Source organism: Schistocerca cancellata, chromosome 10 (assembly GCF_023864275.1).
Source record: "Schistocerca cancellata isolate TAMUIC-IGC-003103 chromosome 10, iqSchCanc2.1, whole genome shotgun sequence".
Classification (NCBI taxonomy): Eukaryota; Metazoa; Arthropoda; class Insecta; order Orthoptera; family Acrididae; genus Schistocerca; species Schistocerca cancellata.
In genome coordinates, this window is record NC_064635.1 from 78,796,251 (window position 1) to 78,816,844 (window position 20,594).

Below are 20,594 nucleotides of genomic sequence, written 5' to 3' on the forward strand. Positions count from 1 at the left end.
TCCTGCTTGATGACATGTGTTGTGAATTGGCAGGAGCCAATTCACGGAGTTTGGAGGAAGCCGAAAGGCACGCGTTTAAGCTCACGCAGGCTGGCGTGAGGTCTGGAAAATGACAAGGAATTGTAGTAGCCAAAAATAGTACATAGCTTCTGGAATACTTAACTTTAATCCATAATTGGAGAACATCGCTCTTGATGATACATAATTACAATCTCAATATAAACTGGTAATGGCGCCTTGCTAGGTCGTAGCAAATGACGTAGCTGAAGGCTATGCTAACTATCGTCTCGGCAAATGAAAGCGTATTTGTCAGTGAACCATTGCTCGCAACGTCGGCTGTACAACTGGGTCGAGTGCTAGGACGTCTCTCTAGACCTGCCGTGTGGCGGCGCTCGGTCTGCAATCACTGACAGTGGCGACACGCGGGTCCGTCGTATACTAGCGGACCGCGGCCGATTTAAAGGCTACCACCTAGCAAGTGTGGTGTCTGGCGGTGACACCACAACATGTCTCTTATTCAGCTTTCCGAGCTCTTTCTCGATGACGAAGTATCGAGAAGTAATTACGACAAAAGTATACTTTATACTCGGCAAGAAGGAGACGTCAATTTCAGCATTGCACTACAGGAGCTAAAATTAGTGCTACCATTACTTTTGATAAGTGGTACTCAAGTGACGAATGTATTGAGAGCAGGAAACTGCTCTGAATAATGTTTCAATTTCAGTTTCCAGAAACATACAAGTATTAAAATTTCTCATCAACGTGCGCCCCAGTGGCTTTAGCTGCCTCAGAAGTGCTAGCCCTCATTCCAGTAACGGCGGGACACTATGACATGCCCTTTAACAGTTACTTTACGTTTCTGAAACTTATTGACGACTGAAGTAGGAAGGTCGTCTTGGAGAATGCTATACTTCTAAAGGAAATGATAATTAAATGGACACCCTATCTGCAAAGAGGCGTTGATATACTTCATTTGGGACATGTTGAAAATGTGTGCCCCAACCGGGACTCGAACCCGGGATCTCCTGCTTACAGGGCAGACGCTTTATCCAGCTGAAGCACCGAGGGCACAGAATGTAATGGTTTGGACATGTTGGGAATGTCTGTCTCACGGGGAGTGTGCAAGGGATAAGTCCCTCTATGCCCTCGGTGGCTCAGATGGATAGAGCGTCTGCCATGTAAGCAGGAGATCCCGGGTTCGACACCCGGTCGGGGCACACATTTTCAACATGTCCGCAATGAAATATATCAACGCCTCTTTGCAGCTATGGTGTCCATTAATTATCATTTCATTTCTAGCAAATCTGCATGGTCAACAACGGTAACTGTTCTTTCGGGAACAGATACTACCGTCATATATATCTACTTCTAAATCCCAAAGAACTTGGAAAACAAACGAAAGGCCCATTTCATCAAATTACAGATATTGCGTCTGATAGCAGACTGAGACTTTTCGATAGCAACAATTTGCTTACTGTTGCACCTAATTGTATTGACTAAATATAACTGTCCGAGCAGTAATTTGGAAGCGTGAAAGATGGTAAAAAAATGCGACAGAACAAGCCACTGCAATCATGCAATATCATACATACATGGAAGGAAGAGAGTGAATGGACGATAACATTGGAAAAACAAGGACCAGGATGAGGCTAAGGAAATGCCACTGCCAATTGTTCCTGTTTCCAGTCAATTGTTCTGTTCACAACGATTGGCAGTTACACAGACTGAGATCACCGTCAGGGAAAATACTCTTGATTTTCTAGCCTCACTAGAACAATTGAGGTCCTGTAAACCATAACGCCCCAAAGCACAGACAAAAAAGTTTGAGAAAAATAGGTGTTTGTGAAAATAAAACTTGTAGACAAATAACCAGTCTCATAGGCGTGAATCGTTTTATAACCAAGTCTCAGCTTCCTATATCTCCTACGAAAAAATAGCGTACCCACTTTCTGTTATTTAATATTAAATATCACTTAGGATTATCTTTGTCATTAATAATAGTTCATAAACTTTCAATGAGTAGGCTAGTGACAACTGCGTTTTTTCACAGTTGTGAAGTTTGTAATTAATGAGAAACTAGAATCAGAACACAAAGAACAGATACTAAATGCACCACATACACAATTATGACCTATTCTAATACTTCATTGCCGTCACTATCATCATTTTCATTCACCACATTCCTTAGCTTGCGGCTAAGATCAAACTGCGGATGCACCTCCGATTACGAAGTGTGGTTCTTGTACTGCTACATGATGTAGACAGCAAATTATGTTGACAACAGAGACAGTAAAATTGGGCTTTGTGCTTTGGGCCTGTATGGAAATTAAAATCCGAGAAATCGTCGAGGCTGCTTTTCATGAATGGATATACAGATATAGATATAACTGGTTCGCCATAGGTTCAACAGACGTCATGAGCATCCACACAAGCTACAGTCGATTTATCAGCACCTTAGCTACTTTACCTTAACTGCAGATACATACAACACGAATGGCCTCAGGTGGAGAGCCAGCCACGGAGCGAACTACTGATAAATTGGTGAACGATATTTTTGTAAGCAAAGTACATTGAAGCAGAGTTCTAAGTGTAGAGTACACGTTCATGCGCATTGTTTTGTTGTATTTCACTTTGGATATTAACATTTGCCCTTGTTTGTTTATCGGATCTTACCACATATGTATTTTAAGTCACTCAAAAGAGATTAAAAGAAATATGTCGAAGTTTTTACGCTTTTGAATACTGCTTGTTTGATTTATTTGATTCTTATGTAAAAATTCTTGCTTCCATACTTATTTGTCTAGGTGATGCTTTATTTCATTTTCTAACAGACATTTCTATTGTATCTAATATAATAGAACACTAACTTGAGAAACAAGTGCCATAAGAAATTATACTCCATAGAACAGAGCTGATTAGATGGGTAGATTACATAACTAATGAGGAGGTATTGAATAGGATTTGGGAGAAGAGAAGTTTGTGGCACAACTTGATTATAAGAAGGGGTCGGTTGGTAGGACATGTTCTGAGGCATCAAGGGATCACCAATTTAGAACTGGAGGGCAGCGTGGAGGGTAAAAACCGTAGAGGGAGAACAAGAGATGAATACACTAAGCAGATTCAGAAGGATGTAGGCTGCAGTGGGTACTGGGAGAAGAAGAAGCTTGCACAGGATACAGTAGCATGGAGAGCTGCATCAAACCAGTCTCAGGACTGAAGACCACAACAACAACAGAACAGAACAGAGCAGCGATAAGATGACATCGCTGTAGTGGTAACACTGGTTCCCGTCAGATCACCGAAGTTAAGCGCTGTCGGACGCCAGAGTGGGTCACCGTCTGGGTCAGCCGAGTGCTGTTGGAATGTTCCACTGAGCTCTTGTCAGCTCAGTTGAGGAGCTACCTCATTGAAAAGTACCGGCGCTGGTCACGGAAACTGACATACGGCAGGGAGAGCAGTGTGCTGACCACATGCCCCTCCATATCCGCATCCGGTGACGCCTAAGGAGTGAGGATGACACGGCGGCCGGTCAGTACCGATGGGCCTTCAAGGCCTGTCCGGACGGTGTTTGTTGTTTTCTTGAAGCCAAAAGTGTAATTTATCCATAATTCGTTTGTGTAAAGGAAATCATCAAATTTATGCATATGCCCTGTCTTTATAAAGTGGGGTCACAAAGGTCAGAGGATACCACCTAATATCGTGTCGGACCTCCTTTCGTGCTGCAGCTCGACATGGCATGGACCCAACAAGTCGTTGGAAGCTGAAGAAATAGTGAGCCACGGTGCCTCTCTATCCGTCCACGTGTGCGGTGCAGGATTTTCTGTACGAACTCTGTCGATTATGTCCCATAGATATTCGATGGGATTCACGTCTGACGATCTGGGTGGCCAAATCGATCGTTAGAATCGTCCAGAGTGTTATACAAACCAATCGGAAAGAGTTATGGACAGGTGCCATGACGCGTTGTCATCCATAAAAATTCCATCGTTGTTTGGAAACACGGCGTCCACGAATGATTGCAAATATTCTCCAACGAGCCGAACATAATAGTTTCCTGCCAATGATCGGTTCAGTTGGACCAGAGGACCCAGCATTCTCAAGTAAACACAGTCTACACCATTATGGAGCCACCACCAGCTGCACAGTACCTTGTTGACAAACTGGCGTCTGTGCCACACTCGAATCCTACCTTTTTTTTTTTTTTTTGTCATCAGTCTACTGACTGGTTTGATGCGGCCTGCCACGAATTCCTTTCCTGTGCTAACCTCTTCATCTCAGAGTAGCAGTTGCAACCTACGTCCTCAATTATTTGCTTGACGTATTCCAATCTCTGTCTTCCTCTACAGTTTTTGCCCTCTACAGCTCCCTCTAGTACCATGGAAGTCATTCCCTGATGTCTTAGCAGATGTCCTATTATCCTGTCCCTTCTCCTTATCAGTGTTTTCCACATGTTCCTTTCCTCTCAGGTTCTGCGTAGAACATCCTCATTCCTTACCTTATCAGTCCACCTAATTTTCAACATTCGTCTATAGCACCACATCTCAAATGCTTCGATTCTCTTCTGTTCCGGTTTTCCCACAGTCCATGTTTCACTACCATACAATGCTGTACTCCAGACGTACATCCTCAGAAATTTCTTCCTCAAATTAAGGCCGGTATTTGATATTAGCAGACTTCTCTTGGCCAGAAATGCCTTTTTTGCCATAGCGAGTCTGCTTTTGATGTCCTCCTTGCTCCGTCCGTCATTGGTTATTTTACTGCCTAGGTAGCAGAATTCCTTAACTTCACTGACTTCGTGACCATCAATCCCGATGTTAAGTTTTTCGCTGTTCTCATTTCTACTACTTCTCATTACCTTCGTCTTTCTCCGATTTACTCTCAAACCATACTGTGTACTCATTAGACTGTTCATTCCGTTCAGCAGATCATTTAATTCTTCTCCACTTTCACTCAGGATAGCAATGTCATCAGCGAATCGTATCATTGATATCCTTTCACCTTGTATTTTAATTCCACTCCTGAACCTTTCTTTTATTTCCATCATTGCTTCCTCGATGTACAGATTGAAGAGTAGGGGCGAAAGGCTACAGCCTTGTCTTACACCCTTCTTAATACGAGCACTTCGTTCTTGATCGTCCACTCTTATTATTCCCTCTTGGTTGTTGTGCGTATTGTATATGACCCGTCTCTCCCTATAGCTTACCCCTACTTTTTCAGAATCCCGAACAGCTTGCACCATTTTATATTGTCGAACGCTTTTTCCAGGTCGACAAATCCTATGAAAGTGTCTTGATTTTTCTTTAGCCTTGCTTCCATTAGTAGCCGTAACGTCAGAATTGCCTCTCTCGTCCCTTTACTTTTCCTAAAGCCAAACTGATCGTCACCTAGCGCATTCTCAATTTTCTTTTCCATTCTTCTGTATATTATTCTTGTAAGCAGCTTCGATGCATGAGCTGTTAAGCTGATTGTGCGATAATTCTCGCACTTGTCAGCTCTTGCCGTCTTCGGAATTGTGTGGATGATGCTTTTCCGAAAGTCAGATGGTATATCGCCAAACTCATATATTCTACACACCAACGTGAATAGTCGTTTTGTTGCCACTTCCCCCAGTGATTTTAGAAATTCTGATGGAATGTTATCTATCCCTTCTGCCTTATTTGACCGTAAGTCCTCCAAAGCTCTTTTAAATTCCGATTCTAATACTGGATCCCCTATCTCTTCTAAATCGACTCCTGTTTCTTCTTCTATCACATCAGACAAATCTTCACCCTCATAGAGGCTTTCAATGTATTCTTTCCACATATCTGCTCTCTCCTCTGCATTTAACAGTGGAATTCCCGTTGCACTCTTAATGTTACCACCGTTGCTTTTAATGTCACCAAAGGTTGTTTTGACTATCCTGTATGTTGAGTCTGTCCTTCCGACAATCATATCTTTTTCGATGTCTTCACATTTTTCCTGCAGCCATTTCGTTTTCGCTTCCCTGCACTTCCTATTTATTTCGTTCCTCAGCGACTTGTATTTCTGTATTCCTGATTTTCCCGGAACATGTTTGTACTTCCTCCTTTCATCAATCAACTGAAGTATTTCTTCTGTTACCGATGGTTTCTTCGCAGCTACCTTCTTTGTACCTATGTTTTCCTTCCTACCATCAGGTCTTTCCAACTGAAATCTGAAGTTGTGAGACTAGGCCACGAATTTCCAGTCGTCTAGGTCATATGGCTACCAGCCCAGGAGAGGCGCTGTTAGCAATGGCACTCACGTCAGTCGTCTGCTGCTACAGCCCATTAACATCAAATTCCACCGCACTGCCGGACGGATACGTTCGTCGTACATCCCACACTGATTTCTGCGGTTGTTTCATGCAGTGTTGCTTGTCTGTTAGCACTGGCAATGCTACACAAATGCCGTTGCTCTCGGTCGTCAAGTGAAGGCCGTCGGCCACTGCTTTGTCCGTGGTGAGGGGCAGTACCCGAAATTTGTCCTCGGCACGTTCTTGACACTGTGTATCTAGCAATATGGAATTTCCTAACGCTTACCAAAATGGAATGCCCCATGCGTGTACCTCGAACTACCATTCTGCTTTCAAAGTCTGTTAATTCCCATCGTGCAGCCATAATCACGTCGAAAATCTATTCACGTGAATCACCTGAGAACAAATGACAGCTCCGCCAACGTACATCTACATCTATCTACATCTACATCCATACTCCGCAAGCCACCTGACGGTGTGTGGCGGAGGGTACCTTGAGTACCTCTATCGGTTCTCCCTTCTATTCCAGTCTCGTATTGTGCTTTTATACTTCCTGTACGCGATGTTACCGCCATCTGTAAATGTGCATGTCTCTACCCCATGACGTGTCACCTCAGTGTCATATATTTCTAAGGGAAAAATAATTTGGGTCATGTAACGCCAACTCTTCATACAGTCCCACGTGAACATCTCCACACGTATGCGCGCTGATGTCCAACGAACAGTTTACATTGGCTAAGGCCTTCGTGTTGAGTCTGCAACTTGTGGTTCTGCGGTAGCGTTCTCGCTTCCCACACGCGGGGTCCCGCGTTCGATTCCCGAGGTCAGCAATTTTTTCTGCCTCGTGATGATTGGGTGTTGTTGTGTCGTGTTCATCATCATCATTCATCCCCATTACGGTCGGAGGAAAGTAATGGCAAACCACCTCCCCTAGGACCTTGCCTATTACAGCGGTGCGGATCTCCCGCATCGACCCCTATGATCCTCGGAGTACGTGACCTCATCATCATCTTCTTGGTGAAACTCCATCCACAGGCCCTGGCAGGTCCACCGGTAACCACCGGCCGCCGTGTCATCCTCCAACAACGGTGTTTTGGGCTAAACTCGTTGCTCTCCCGGCCACTGACGGCTTCCTTGGCCGAGAAGCAGCTACTGCTTAGTGAAGCAGGTTCTCAACGGGCATCACGAGGCTGAGTTCACTCCTTTACAGTACTCCCACAGATGAAAATGCCTGGCAGTACCGGGAATCGAACCCCGACCTTCCAAATGACAGTCAGCCGTACTGACCACTCAGCGACGGAGCCAGGCTAAACAGCACTTCATTGTGTGATGTAATTTTGCTGTAGCTCGTTGAAGTGTAAGTAAACATAGACATAAAACAGTTTAGTGTGAAGGACAAAACAAATTACATGTTAGAGGTATACAGTTCGTTCAAGATTTTTTGTTGCAACAGTGTATATGGAGTACATGATATGATTACGTTTACAGATCAGTGTCACGAGTGGTTCTGAGGTACCAGGTATCGACCCATCCTGAAACACCCATATTGGTACGTGGTGTAGCCACCACGGGCGAAAATGTAGGCGCTTATCCTGGCATCCAGTCGATCGTACACGTGATGAATACTGTCCTGCCACGCCTGCTTCTACATCTCTACATCTACATCCATACTCCGCAAGCCATCTGAGGGTGTGTGGCGGAGGGTACCTTGAGTACCTCTATCGGTTCTCCCTTCTATTCCAGTCTCGCATTGTTCGTGGAAAGAGAGATTGTCGGTATGCCTCTGTGTGGACTCTAATCTCTGTTATTTTATGCTCATAGTCTCTTCGAGAGAAATACGCAGGAGGGAGCAATATACTGCTTGACTCCTCAGTGAAGGTATGTTCTCGAAACTTCAACAAAAGCGCGTACCGAGCTACTGAGCGTCTTTGCTGCAGTGTCTTCCACCGGAGTTTATCTATCACCTCCGTAACGCTTTCGCGATTACTAAATGATCCTGTAACGAAGCGCGCTGCTCTCCGGTGGATCTTCTCTATCTCTTCTATCAACCCTATCTGGTTCGGATCCCACACCGGTGAGAAGTATTCAAGCAGTGGGCGAACAAGTGTAGTGTAACCTATTTCCTTTGTTTTCGGACTGCATTTCCTTAGGATTTTTCCAATGAATCTCAGTCTGGAATCTGCTTTACCGCCGGCCGCGGTGGTCTAGCGGTTCTGGCGCTGCAGTCCGGAACCGCGGGACTGCTATGGTCGCAGGTTCGAATCCTGCCTCGGGCATGGGTGGGTGTGATGTCCTTAGGTTAGTTAGGTTTAAGTAGTTCTAAGTTCTAGGGGACTTATGACCTAAGATGTTGAGTCCCATAGTACTCAGAGCCATTTTTTGAATCTGCTTTACCGACGATTAATTTTATATTGTCATTCCGTTTTAAATCACTTCTAATGCCCACTCCCAGATAATTTATGGAATTAATTGTTTCCAATTGCTGACCTGCTATATTGTAGCTAAATGATAAATGACCTTTCTTTCTATGCATTCGCAGCACATTACACTTGTCTCCATTGAGATTCAATTATCATTCCGTGCACCATGCGTCAATTCGTTGCAGATCCTCCTGCATTTCAGTACAATTTTCCATTGTTACGACCTCTCGATATACTACAGCATTATCCGCAAAAAGCCTCAGTGAACTTCCGATGTTATCCACAAGGTTATTTATATATATTGTGAATAGCAACGGTCCTACGACATTCCCCTGTGGCACACCTGAAATCACTCTTACTTCGGAAGACTTCTCTCCATTGAGAATTACATGCTGCGTTCTGTTATCTAGGAATTCTTCAATCCGATCACACAATTGGTCTGATAGTCCTTATGCTCTTACTTGTTCATTAAACGACTGTGGGGAACTGTATTCTGCTTGACGTGTTCACATAGGAGCGTTGGCTGAGGAATCGTATGAGTCTTTTTTTGTCCCATCATATCTCACACGCGCTCGGTTGGAGCCAAGTCTGGCGATCGTGCTGGCCAGACAAGTTGCCGCACGTATTGCAGAGCATTTTGAATTTCACGGACAGTCTGTGGGCGTGCATTATGCTGTTGGAACACACCACCGTCCTATTGCAAGAATGGCAGAAGAAAGGGTCTAACAACAGGCTGCACGTACCGATCGCTGGTTAGCGTCCGCTCTGTCTTCGCCCCTGTCAAAACAGAGCTGCAGTAGTGTCGCAGGCGAGAGCACTCTCTGCCGCAGTTGCAGTCGCTCGCTGCTACAGAGCAGCTGTAGTCTGTCGCTGGGGCAGCGCAGTTTATAGTTAGCAGTCGTCACAGTGCAGGACAAATCGTAAAATGTTATTATAAGGAACTGAATAATAATTGTGATCAGTCGCAGAGCTAAATGATACCGTGGATTGAGATGATTATGAACAAATGAATAATTGTTAATATAATGAAAAATCAACAGTGTAGTTAAGTGAACCATCTACTGTAAGGTAAATTTTATTATTTTTATTGGCATGCGTGTAGTTAAGTCACTTGTCTGAGATGATAATATGAATTTGTTTCAATTTTTTCTTTTGTGATTCGTCAGCACCGTTTGACCCAGATTTGTAACATATTCAATTTTCCTGTGTAATGGATTGAAGATCTTTAGCAATAACGTAAAAAATTTTCAGAATATAAATTTTTAACCAGTCAACTATAAAAGTATAATTTCCCCTTAAGTCGCTGCCAGTCCCGATCCAGTCATTTATCCAAATTAAAATATTCCAGAATTTTTTTTCAGATCGTAGTCATGTGCTCTTTAGTAATCTGTGCAGATGTGTCACTAAGTAAAGTCAATTTTTCTCGTAATTCAGATCTCAGACAAATGTTATCCAGTATTAGTAGGTAGGCCAGCATTGCACTAAGCTGTACCATTTACGGACAGATATAAAGACAGCGTTATCCGGCGACACCATCACGAGGTATGAATTTTTCAGTTTATTTCTCACTGACGGATTCAGATTGATTTCACAGGGCCAGGGCGTAGCGCTGGCTTACGTCAAAATTTATCAGTATTCTATGAGTTAAGCTTTATCAGTTTTCATACCTCAGAATTTAATTATCCAAATTCCATGAATTTATATGTTTTTTATTTATACGGGAAGGTTACGTTCTTTTTCTTTTTTTGACCGGTAAAAACAATTATATTCTGAAAATTTTTTACGTTATTGATAAACATCTACAATCAGTTACACGGGAAAAGTGAATATATTACAAATCTGTGTCAACTGGTGCTGACGAATCATAAAAGAAAAGATTGAAACAAATTCATATTAACATCTGAAACAAGTGACTTAACTACGCGCATGCCAATAAAAATAATAAAATTTACCTTACAATATATGGTTGACTTTATTAGACTGTTGATTTTTCATTATATTAACAATTATTCATTTGTTCATCATCATCTCATTCCATGGTATCATTAAGCTCTGCTGCTGATCACAATTATTATTCAGTTGCATATAACAAGATTTCACAACTTGTTCTGCACTGTGGCTTTAACAACTACTAACTATAAACTGCGCTGCACCAGCGACAGACTACAACTGCAGTGTGGCAGCGAGCGACTGCAACTGCGGCAGAGACAGCTCACGCTTTCGACTCTACTGCAGCTCAGCTCTCTTCTGACAGGGGTGAAGATATTTCATGTCTCAGGCAGCGCCTGTGGACTGTCGTTCTAGCAACTGGGCAATACACCGAGGTGAACCCCTTACAACACCTTCTACGTGATCCTCTGATGGGGCCATTCGAGCCGTGCACGTGGATGCTGTCGCGCGAATGGCAGACGGACTACAGGTGTGTGTGTGTGTGTGCCGGTAGTCCCACTTTTAATAACCGATTCGCAACGTCCAGAACCTCGTCTACGGGTATGAGAAATCTCTCGTGACCGCCGATAACAGCATCGTTGCACAACAGATGCGGAATGTCCATCTTGTGCGGTAGTTCTGTGAAAGGAGCATATCTCCATACGGAATGTCACAGTTTGACTCCTTTCAAACTCGCTGAGTTGGCTGTAGGCAGCACGAGTGCTTCTCCATGGCATGGTTGCCTTCACACGTTTTCACCACACTGACCCTTCTGGCTGTGGGCATTCCCTATCAAAGGGAAGAAATAGATGGCACTCTCGTAGTATGTCATTACGCTGTCTGTTAGAGGACGACGTTGAAACCATTATCAGTACATCTACTGTCCTCCAGGGAGCATATGCCGTCTTCGAATCAAAATCGACGTTGTGTTTACACGTGTGTTAATCATTTATAACAGAGGACTCTTCTTGAACGCTAAAGAGGAAGAAATAGAGAAGGATTAAAAGATAATCTTACTTTAAAAGTCTTTTCCAGACTTCAGTAATTTTTAAAGATGCACTGACTGAAATAATATACCAACACCAAGAAATAATTAATACAGAGCGATGAAATTTTCGGAAATGTAAGTGCGAGAAAAGCTTTTGCGAATGCCAAATGCTAGTGCATTAGTTACGTTAACTAGCGGTGTAACCACCAGAATGTTGAATGCAAGCATGCAAACGTGCCACATGGTGTTGTACAGGTGAGGGATGTCCGTTTGTGGGATGGGGTTTCGTCCTTGTTGCACATGGATTGTGCAAAACCAGAACAGAAGAGTATCGAAGCATGTGAGATCTGGTGGTACAGACCAATATTGAAAATTAGTTGGACCGATAAGATAAGGATTGAGAAGATTCTGCGCAGAATGGGAGAGGAAAGGAATATGTGGAAAACGCTGACGACGAGAAGGGACAGGGTGACAGGACGTATGTTAAGACATAAAGGAATGACTTACGCGTTACTAGAGGGAGCTGTAGAGTGCAAAAGCTGTAGAGGAAGACAGAGATTGCAATGCATCCAGCGGCGCAGGGTAGCCGTGCGGTCTTAGGCGCCTTGCCACAGTTCGCGCGGCTGCCCCCGCCAGAGGTTCGAGTCCTCCATCGGGCATGGGTGTGTGTGTTTTCCTTAGCGTAAGTTAGTTTAAGTTAGATTAAGTAGTGTGTAAGCCTAGGATCCGATGACCTTAGCAGTTTGGTCCCATAGGAACTTACCACAAATTTCCAAAATACATCCAGCAAATAACTGAGGACGTAGGTTGCAAGTGCTACTCTGAGATGAAGAGGTTAGCACAGGAGCACAGGAGAGGAATTCGTGGCGGGTGACATAAAACCAGTCATAAGACAGATGACTGAAAAAAAAATGATTGGACGGTCAATACAGGACTGATTAATGCAGGTTATGGACGACGCTGGAATTGTCATCGATCATGTCGCATATGTGCTCGATTGGTGACAGATATGATGTTCGAGCAAGCCAAGCAACATGTCGACACTCTGTAAAGCCTGTTCGGTTGAAACAACGGTAAGTGGGCGGGTGTTATCCTGTTGGAAAACACCCTCTAGAATGTTGCTCTTGAGTGGCAGTACAACAGGTCGAATCACCAGATTGACGTACAAATTTACAGACAGAGTGCGTGGGATAACCAAGAGTAAGAAAATGAAACTCTTACTGCCGTCCTTGTGATCTTATTTATTGTGTAGCAGTCAGTTGATGGTTGGTGTACTGACAGCACGGTCACAGATGATCTGCATAAACCAGTTACGTTGGCCACTGATGCTGCATATATGTGGTTCGTGATAACCCATTCAGCATCAACTGAGACCTGAAGGTGGCACACTGAAGCCCAGAAACTGGTAGCTACACAATAAATAAAATCATAAGGACGGCTGTAGGCTTTTCATTTTTCTTAAAATAGTGAACGGCCGTGGTCCCCACGACCTCCAGACAGAAGGATGGACCCTCCTGGCAGATTAAAACTGTGTGCCGGACCGAGACTCCAACACGGGACCTTTGCCTTTCGCGGGCAACTGCTCTACCGACTGAGCTGCCTGGAAGTTTCATATCAGCGCACACTCCACTGCAGAGTGAAAATCTCATTCTGGAAACATCCCCCAGGCTGTGGCTAAGCCATGTCTCCGCAATATCGTTTCTTTCAGGAGTGCTAGTTCTGCAAGGTTCGCAGGAGAGTTTCTGTGAAGTTTGGAAGGCAGGAGACGAGGTACTGGCAGAAGTAAAGTTGTGAGGATGGGGCGTGAGTAGTGCTTGGGTAGCTCAGTTGGTAGAGCACTTGCCCGCGAATGTACAGTGGCTACATTCCTGCCAAGTCTTTCTGGAGCACCCCAGGAGGCACATCGAGCATCTCGTGGCCAAATTACACGACCTCGTTCAACCTCAGTTAGCAATTGATAAGGGCGTCTTCGTCATCTCAAAGGCATTCTTGACTAACATCAGTTCACTTCGTCCAGTCTCAAAGGTAACGTCTATTAGAGCATGTCTTTAAAACAAACCTGATTAGCATCCTCATAGTGGAACCACAGATTCCACTCTTATGCGACCCCCAGCTCTTTCTCTTCTGTACATACACACTCTCTCACATGCCTCCCTCTCCCTCTGTTTTTTGAGTCCAGATACACCGCCTGTTTAGCTTGACCAGTGGTTGTCTGTTAGATTAGTACGTAGACAATGAAAACCAAGCTTAATGGATGTACAACAAAATATAGAGAAAAAGACTGTGTTGATGTGAAATAGGATGTGAATTTCGGCAGCAGAACAGCATTTTCGGGTACATTTATAATGTAAATGGCGAGAAACGTATTTTTTTGAGGTAATTAAAACTGATGATATGTCTTTAATGTATCACAAATTCAGTAACAAAAATGAACTGCATACTCCAGTATAAATTTACTGAACTATAGATATAATGTTATTTTTTGCAGTACTAGTACCTGTAGTGTTAAGGTCACTCAGAGTTATGTAGTACATGAACAACTAATATGGATAAATGCTTGTCCTTGTCCCACTTATATAAAACATTCACAAACAGAACAATACTTACATCAAGTACTGAATTTCTTTCAAACTAGTAAAGCTTGTTTCGGGAAAACTGTATTACCTCCCATATTTATTGTAGGCAACATTTTGCACTAAAATCATTATTGTGATAAGATTATTAAAAAATCTTAAAATCACATTTTAGTCTTCATAAAACAGTATTTGGGCAAGGAAATACAGAAATACAGAAATGTCTCTTACATTCTTGATAGAGCAATGAATTCTCACATAACAATAGAATCACAATATAACACACTTGGTCCATTACAATTATTCTGAAATGTCTCCAATCTGTCTGTGGAATGTACTTCAGCATTGTTCTCATTTTATTAGTCACACATTTTGATCACGACACTTTTCACAGACGTGGTTTTAACTAACATAAAATCTCATGTAATAGTTTTTTCACATTTGTTTCTATACTTGAAAGTTTAAGTGACTCTTCAGTTATGAGATAAAGAACAGTTCAGCCACAGATGACTCTCTTGTAGTGTCTTGACTTAAAAAAAAAGAAGGCAATAAAAGTTACTTGATCCAACACTGGGAGTCTTTTTTGCAACTCAGATTTCTGTTCCACCAAACGCAGGATGTGATGTGGAAGACAGAGTGAATTCAAGACTGTGTCTCCTTCACTGTGTGCTCAGAAACATCTATGAAGTGGTATCTAATAGTTTCCGAAATTTGAACTCTGCACCTAGACGATCAAGAGTGCAAAGAAATACTGTTAGGTGTATCCCCACAAATCCTTGTTGAATTAGTGAGACAAATGGCTGTGAGTCGCGTAGTTCGATTAGTTGTGGATGAACGTATTTCCATTAACGTGTACCTGTGGGTCTGTGATTCTTCGATTTTTAATCTGATACAGCAGCATGTCTGAAGCTTTGTTTTAAACATACTGAATCAGATAAATCATTTTCTAAACATTATCTCAGCGCTTTTACCAGCCGTAACTATGTGTATGACATGAGGCTTTACTTCCAAAATCTTGCTTCAACATCTGGTGCGCTTATGCAACAGTTTTCGCTAGACCGTTCAAGACCGCTGCAACACCTTGCGGATAAGTGATGGCTGAAGAACTGACACTAGTTTGTGACAGTAATGCTTCAAGACGATCAAAAACAAAACTGCGTTGAAGTCCTCAGGAAAGTCATGTAATTCATGCAAGATGACCCAAAGTTTCTTTTGATGGTTTTCAAAGCGTCGGAAGTTGGGTTTATGTCCATGATAGTGAAACTAAGCAGCAGTCGCCCCAGTGGGAGGACAAGGCAAGGGTAACAATAAGTCCTTGTTGGTCAATTATTTTAAAAATAGATTCACGGAGTTGTTCATAACGAGTTTGTCCCGCATGCCATGACTGTCAATAAGGAGTTCTATAGCGATGTTCGTAAGTCTGAGGGAGAGTATAACGAGATAAGTCAGCAGAAGTGTCCTACGAACGACTGAGTACTCCACCGTGATAATGTACCACCCCATGTGGCCTACATAATTCTGGAATCTTTTACTACAAACAAGACGAAATTTCTTCCAGAAGTGCGGTACCCACCAGAATTAGCACCCTTTTGTGACTCCTTCCTTTTACTCAAAATGAAGAGGGTCGAAGGACTGATACAGTAGAGGAGATTTAAGCGTAATCGCAAAGGGTACCAAACGGCCTAATGAAGAAAGAACACCCGGACGCGTTTTAAAAGTGACAGAAAAGATGGTGCCGGTGTATTGCCTTCCGTGGGCACTATTTTGAAGGCGATGGTGCAAAATTTGCTGCATGTGATACTTAATATTTTAAATTAATGTATTTCGTAAACTTCTGGATAATACCTCATATGTGTATTATTCCAGGGGATATGTTATATGTAAATGACACATGTATGTGTCAGCAGTTCAGATTGCCCTCCCATGGAAGGTTTTGTTCTTGTCGACTGCCTTCGTTACACTTCAATAGAAATAACTTCAGACTAGAAGTTAGAATTGCCTGGCCAGTGACAAGTTTGAACGCCACTACAAAGGAAAGCAGAGTTCGCTCCTGGCAGATAGTCATCTCCTGAGGAAGAAGAGGATATTAATCTTCGGAACCCGAGTTTGAACACCGAATAAACATGGTCAATAGCTGTGCGACTGGCAGATGTCTCTGGTGTATAGTTGCCATGTCACATGCAACATGACACATGCTCATAGAATCACACTCTACTCTCGGTGCTTGCGTTGCCTGCAAACGCCTGCAGAATAGGCAACACGGCAATCACGTGGTGCCCGAAGGCTGTGATTGGATGACGACCAGATTCCACGACTCCCTCTATCCCACCCTGCAGTCAGTCATGTGACGAAGTTCATAATTTTCGAAAGCTCGAGTTTTAAGTCCTATTTGATGCAGCAAATAACGTTGTGATTGACACGCTCAAGGCATCACGCTGTCTCTGCCTGTGTCGCCCCGCGAGGCAGCGCTGTTCGTGCTTGCAGAAAGGCAACACAGTGAATACGTAGAGCGCGAGGAACAGCTGCGATTGGTTGACACCTGGCGCCTGCCACTCGACACACAGAAATTTCAATTACAAAATTATTTTAATCCAAATATAGCTACCGTTATTGTGTTAGAAGCAGTTTTGTTAGATTGTTGACGGCCTACAGTGGCTACACATGTGTAGGTCGGGAGTCGAGAATATCACAGGGAAGCGGCTGCCGGACACGTGGTAGCTGAGACGTACTGCGCGTTTGGGTGGGGCGTGCGTCTGCAGAGCGTCAGATGTGTATCTCGCCGGGGGACAGGAAGCGGAAGCTGCCCGCGGGGAAGAAGTCGGCGGCCACCGCCTTGGAGGCCGCGGAGGTGGAGCCGGCGACCAGCTGCGGCAGCGGCAGCTCCTCGGGGGCGGGCGGAGCGGGGGCGGAGGCGCCGGGGCGGCCCGCGCGCAGGTCCGCCTGGATCTCCTGCAGCGTCTTGCCCGCCGTCTCGGGCACCAGGAAGAAGACGAAGGCGGTGGCGGTGAGCGAGGACGCCAGGAAGCCGCCGAAGCAGGCGGCGGCGCCCACGCGCGACAGCATCAGCCCGAAGGAGCGCGTCACCGTGAACATCAGCACCCAGTTCAGCAGGCCCGCCACCTGTCACCGCACGTGAGGCGTAAAAACCCACCTCCGCACTCGGGTTCAGTTTAACAAAAATATGTCGCCAGGAGCGAGTAGGACATATGCACTGGAGGTTCCGTTCAAACTTAATTGAGGAGACAGACAGTTGTGACGGTACGTCACATAAATATTGACATTTTTATCGGATGCAAACCGTAATTAAGTAATTTATTAATATAATTAGTGTAAAATATATAGTTAATGTTCTTGAAACAACTGATATGCAGCGATAATTAAAGAGTAGCATCTTTATTTAATGTCTCTATTTTCAGAGAGTCTCTATTTTCAGAAGTGTGCTCCCTGCCGCCATTGGATAAGCAGCTGCCAGCAGCAAGTCGTATACTCCTAGCTCACTTATTTGTTACATAGTTTAAGTCTTAATTTCTTTGCGTGTTTTTGGGTACTTGCATTGTTTAATTCATAAAGTATGGGCGTATTATAGTGTTTGAGAGTTGTAGTATCGCGTTTTAGTACCTGAATAGTGTAAATTCGCGTAGTCGTTTGTCTTCTGTTTTTGTTTTGAAAGGCCAGTGTCGGTTGGTCACAGCCAGTGTGCTCCCTGCCGCCGTTGGATAAGCAGCTGCCAGCAGCAAGTCGTATACTCCTAGCTCACTTATATCTTACATAGGTTCGTATATGAGGTGTAATTTCGAGTTTTAGTTACTGTAATCGTAAATTCAGGCAGATTGTAGCCCAGTCGTTAGGCATTTGTACAGGTTAGTTCATAGATTCTTTGCGTGTTTCCCTTGCGTTATCTAGGCACGGACTCGTGTTTCAGTAACTGTTCAACATCGATTAGAATGGACAGAGACTGTGATTGCTGTGTTCGGATGAGGGCTCCCTTCACTCACAGCTGCAGGCGGCACTGACTTCGGTCGCGCAGCTTGAGGCTGTTGCCAAAGGGCACCACTGTGGGGAGCCGGACTTGGGTATCACGGGGATGTCAACCTCGTCCCGTCTGTTCCCAGATCGGTCTGCCGCTGTGGTTGCCCCGGTTGCTGCCCGCAGTGGGGCTGAGCCCTCGCCTGTGGTTGATTGGGAGGTCGTTCCAAGGCGTGGCAGGCAGCGAAAGACGTCCATGGAGGCTGATCAGAAAGCCTCCCCGGTACGTCTGACAAACAGGTTTCAGGTACTGTCTCTGGCTGAGCCAGATGCAGCTGCCTGCCCTGTTTCAGAGGATGATTCTCAGCCTTCAAGGTCCGGGCAATCGGAGATGGTGGGCTTATTGGTAGTTGGGAGCTCCAATGTTAGGCGCGTAATGGGGCCCCTTAGGGATATGGCGGCTAAGGAGGGGAAGGAATCCAGTGTGCACTCCGTGTGCATTCCGGGTGGAGTCATTCCTGAAGTGGAAAGGGTCCTTCTGGATGCCATGAAGAGCACAGGGTGCAGCCAGCTGCAGGTGGTGGCACATGTCGGCACTAATGACGTGTGTCGCTTTGGATCTGAGGAAATTCTCTCTGGATTCCAGCGGCTAACTGATTTGGTGAAGGCTGCCTGTCTTGCTTACGAGATGAAGGCAGAGCTCACCATCTGCAGCATCGTTGACAGAACCGACTGCGGACCTTTGGTGCAGAGCTGGGTGGAGGGTCTGATTCAGAGGCTCAGACGGTTTTGCAACCGTGTTGGCTGCAGATTCCTTGACTTGCGCCATAGGGTGGTGGGGTTTCGGGTTCCGCTGAATAGGTCAGGAGTTCACTACACTCAGCTGGCGGCTACACGGGTAGAAGAGGCTGTGTGGCGTGGACTGGGCGGTTTTTTTAGGTGAGAAGGCCTCGGGAAAGTACGGGGTGGGCTGCAATCTCAAAGGGTGCATGGTAAATACAGGACGTGCTTGGATCAAGAAACAGTCGGAATTGTAGTTGTAAATTGTTGTAGTTGTGCTGGGGAAGTCCCTGAGCTTCAAGCGCTAATAGAAAGCACAGAAGCTGAAATCGTTATAGATACAGGAAGCTGGCTAAAGCCTGAAATAAGTTCTGCAGAAAATTTTACGAAGTCTCACGGAAGATAGATTAGGCAGAATTGGTGGTGGAGTGTTTGTGTCTGTCAGTAGTGGTTTATCTTGTAGTGAAGTGGAAGTAGATACTACGTGCGAATTGGTATGGGTGGAGGTTATACTTAACAGCCGAACTAAGTTAATAATTGGCTCCTTCTACCGCCCCCAGATTCCGATGATATAGTTGCTGAACAGTTCAGAGAAAATTTGAGTCTCGTAACAAATAAATACCCCACTCATACGGTTATAGTTGGTGGGGACTTCAACCTTCCCTCGATATGTTGGCAAAAATACTTGTTCAAAACCGGTGGTAGGCAGAAAACATCTTCCGAGATTGTCCTAAATGCTTTCTCCGAAAATTATTTCGAGCAGTAGTCCACGAGAATTGTAAATGGTAGTGAAAACACACTTGAGCTCTTAGCCACAAACAATCCAGAGCTAATAGAGAGCATCATGACTGATACAGGGATTAGTGATCACAAGGTCGTTGTAGCTAGGCTCAATACAGTTTCTTCCAAATCCACCAGAAACAAACGCAAAATAATTTTATTTAAAAAAGCGGATAAAGTGTCACTAGAAGCCTTCCAAAGAGACAAACTCCACTCCTTTCGAACTGACTATGCAAATGTAGACAGATGTGGCTCAAATTCAAAGATATAGTAGCAACAGCAATTGAGAGATCCACACCTCATAAGTTAGTAAGATATGGAACTGATCCCCCATGGTACACAAAACAGGTCCGAACGCTGTTGCAGAGGCAACGGAAAAAGCATGCGAAGTTCAGAAGAACGCGAAATCCCGAAGATTGGCTAAAATTTACAGACGCGCGAAATTTGGCGTGGACTTCAATGCGAGATGCCTTTAATAGGTTCCACAACGAAACATTGTCTCGAAATTTGGTAGAAAATCTGAAGAAATTCTGGTCGTATGTAAAGTACACAAGCGGCAAGACACAGTCAATACCTTCGCTGCGCAGTGCTGATGGTACTGTTACCGACGACTGTGCCGCTAAAGCGGAGTTATTGAACGCAGTTTTCCGAAATTCCTTCACCAGGGAAGAAAAATGGAATATTCCAGAATTTGAAACACGAACAGCTGTTATCATGAATTTCTTAGAAGTAGATACCTTAGGGGTTGCGAAGAAACTCAAATCGCTTGATACGAGCAAGCCTTCAGGTCCAGATTGTATATCGATTAGGTTCCTTTCAGATTACGCTGATACAATAGCTCCCTACTTAGCAATCATATACAACCGCTCGCTCACCGATAGATCTGTACCTACAGATTGGAAAAT

At 44.3% G+C, this 20,594-nt stretch overlaps 1 protein-coding gene and 1 non-coding gene across 2 annotated transcripts in view; one reads left to right on the forward strand and one right to left on the reverse strand.

Moving 5' to 3' along the window:
* The first annotated feature begins 1,142 nt into the window (after positions 1–1,142).
* Trnat-ugu (transfer RNA threonine (anticodon UGU)) lies at positions 1,143–1,217 on the forward strand. Its single transcript has one exon. It is a non-coding gene; the product is annotated as a tRNA-Thr (tRNA).
* A 15,709-nt stretch (positions 1,218–16,926) lies between these two features.
* LOC126106140 (facilitated trehalose transporter Tret1-like) overlaps positions 16,927–20,594 on the reverse strand; it is a 63,139-nt gene continuing 59,471 nt past the window's right edge. The window contains exons 7-8 of the mRNA XM_049912383.1: positions 17,065–17,283; positions 16,927–16,995 (exon numbers count right to left, since the gene is read on the reverse strand). Of these exons, the coding sequence (XP_049768340.1) occupies positions 16,927–16,995; positions 17,065–17,283 (288 nt within the window). The remainder of the gene's footprint in view (positions 16,996–17,064; positions 17,284–20,594) is intronic.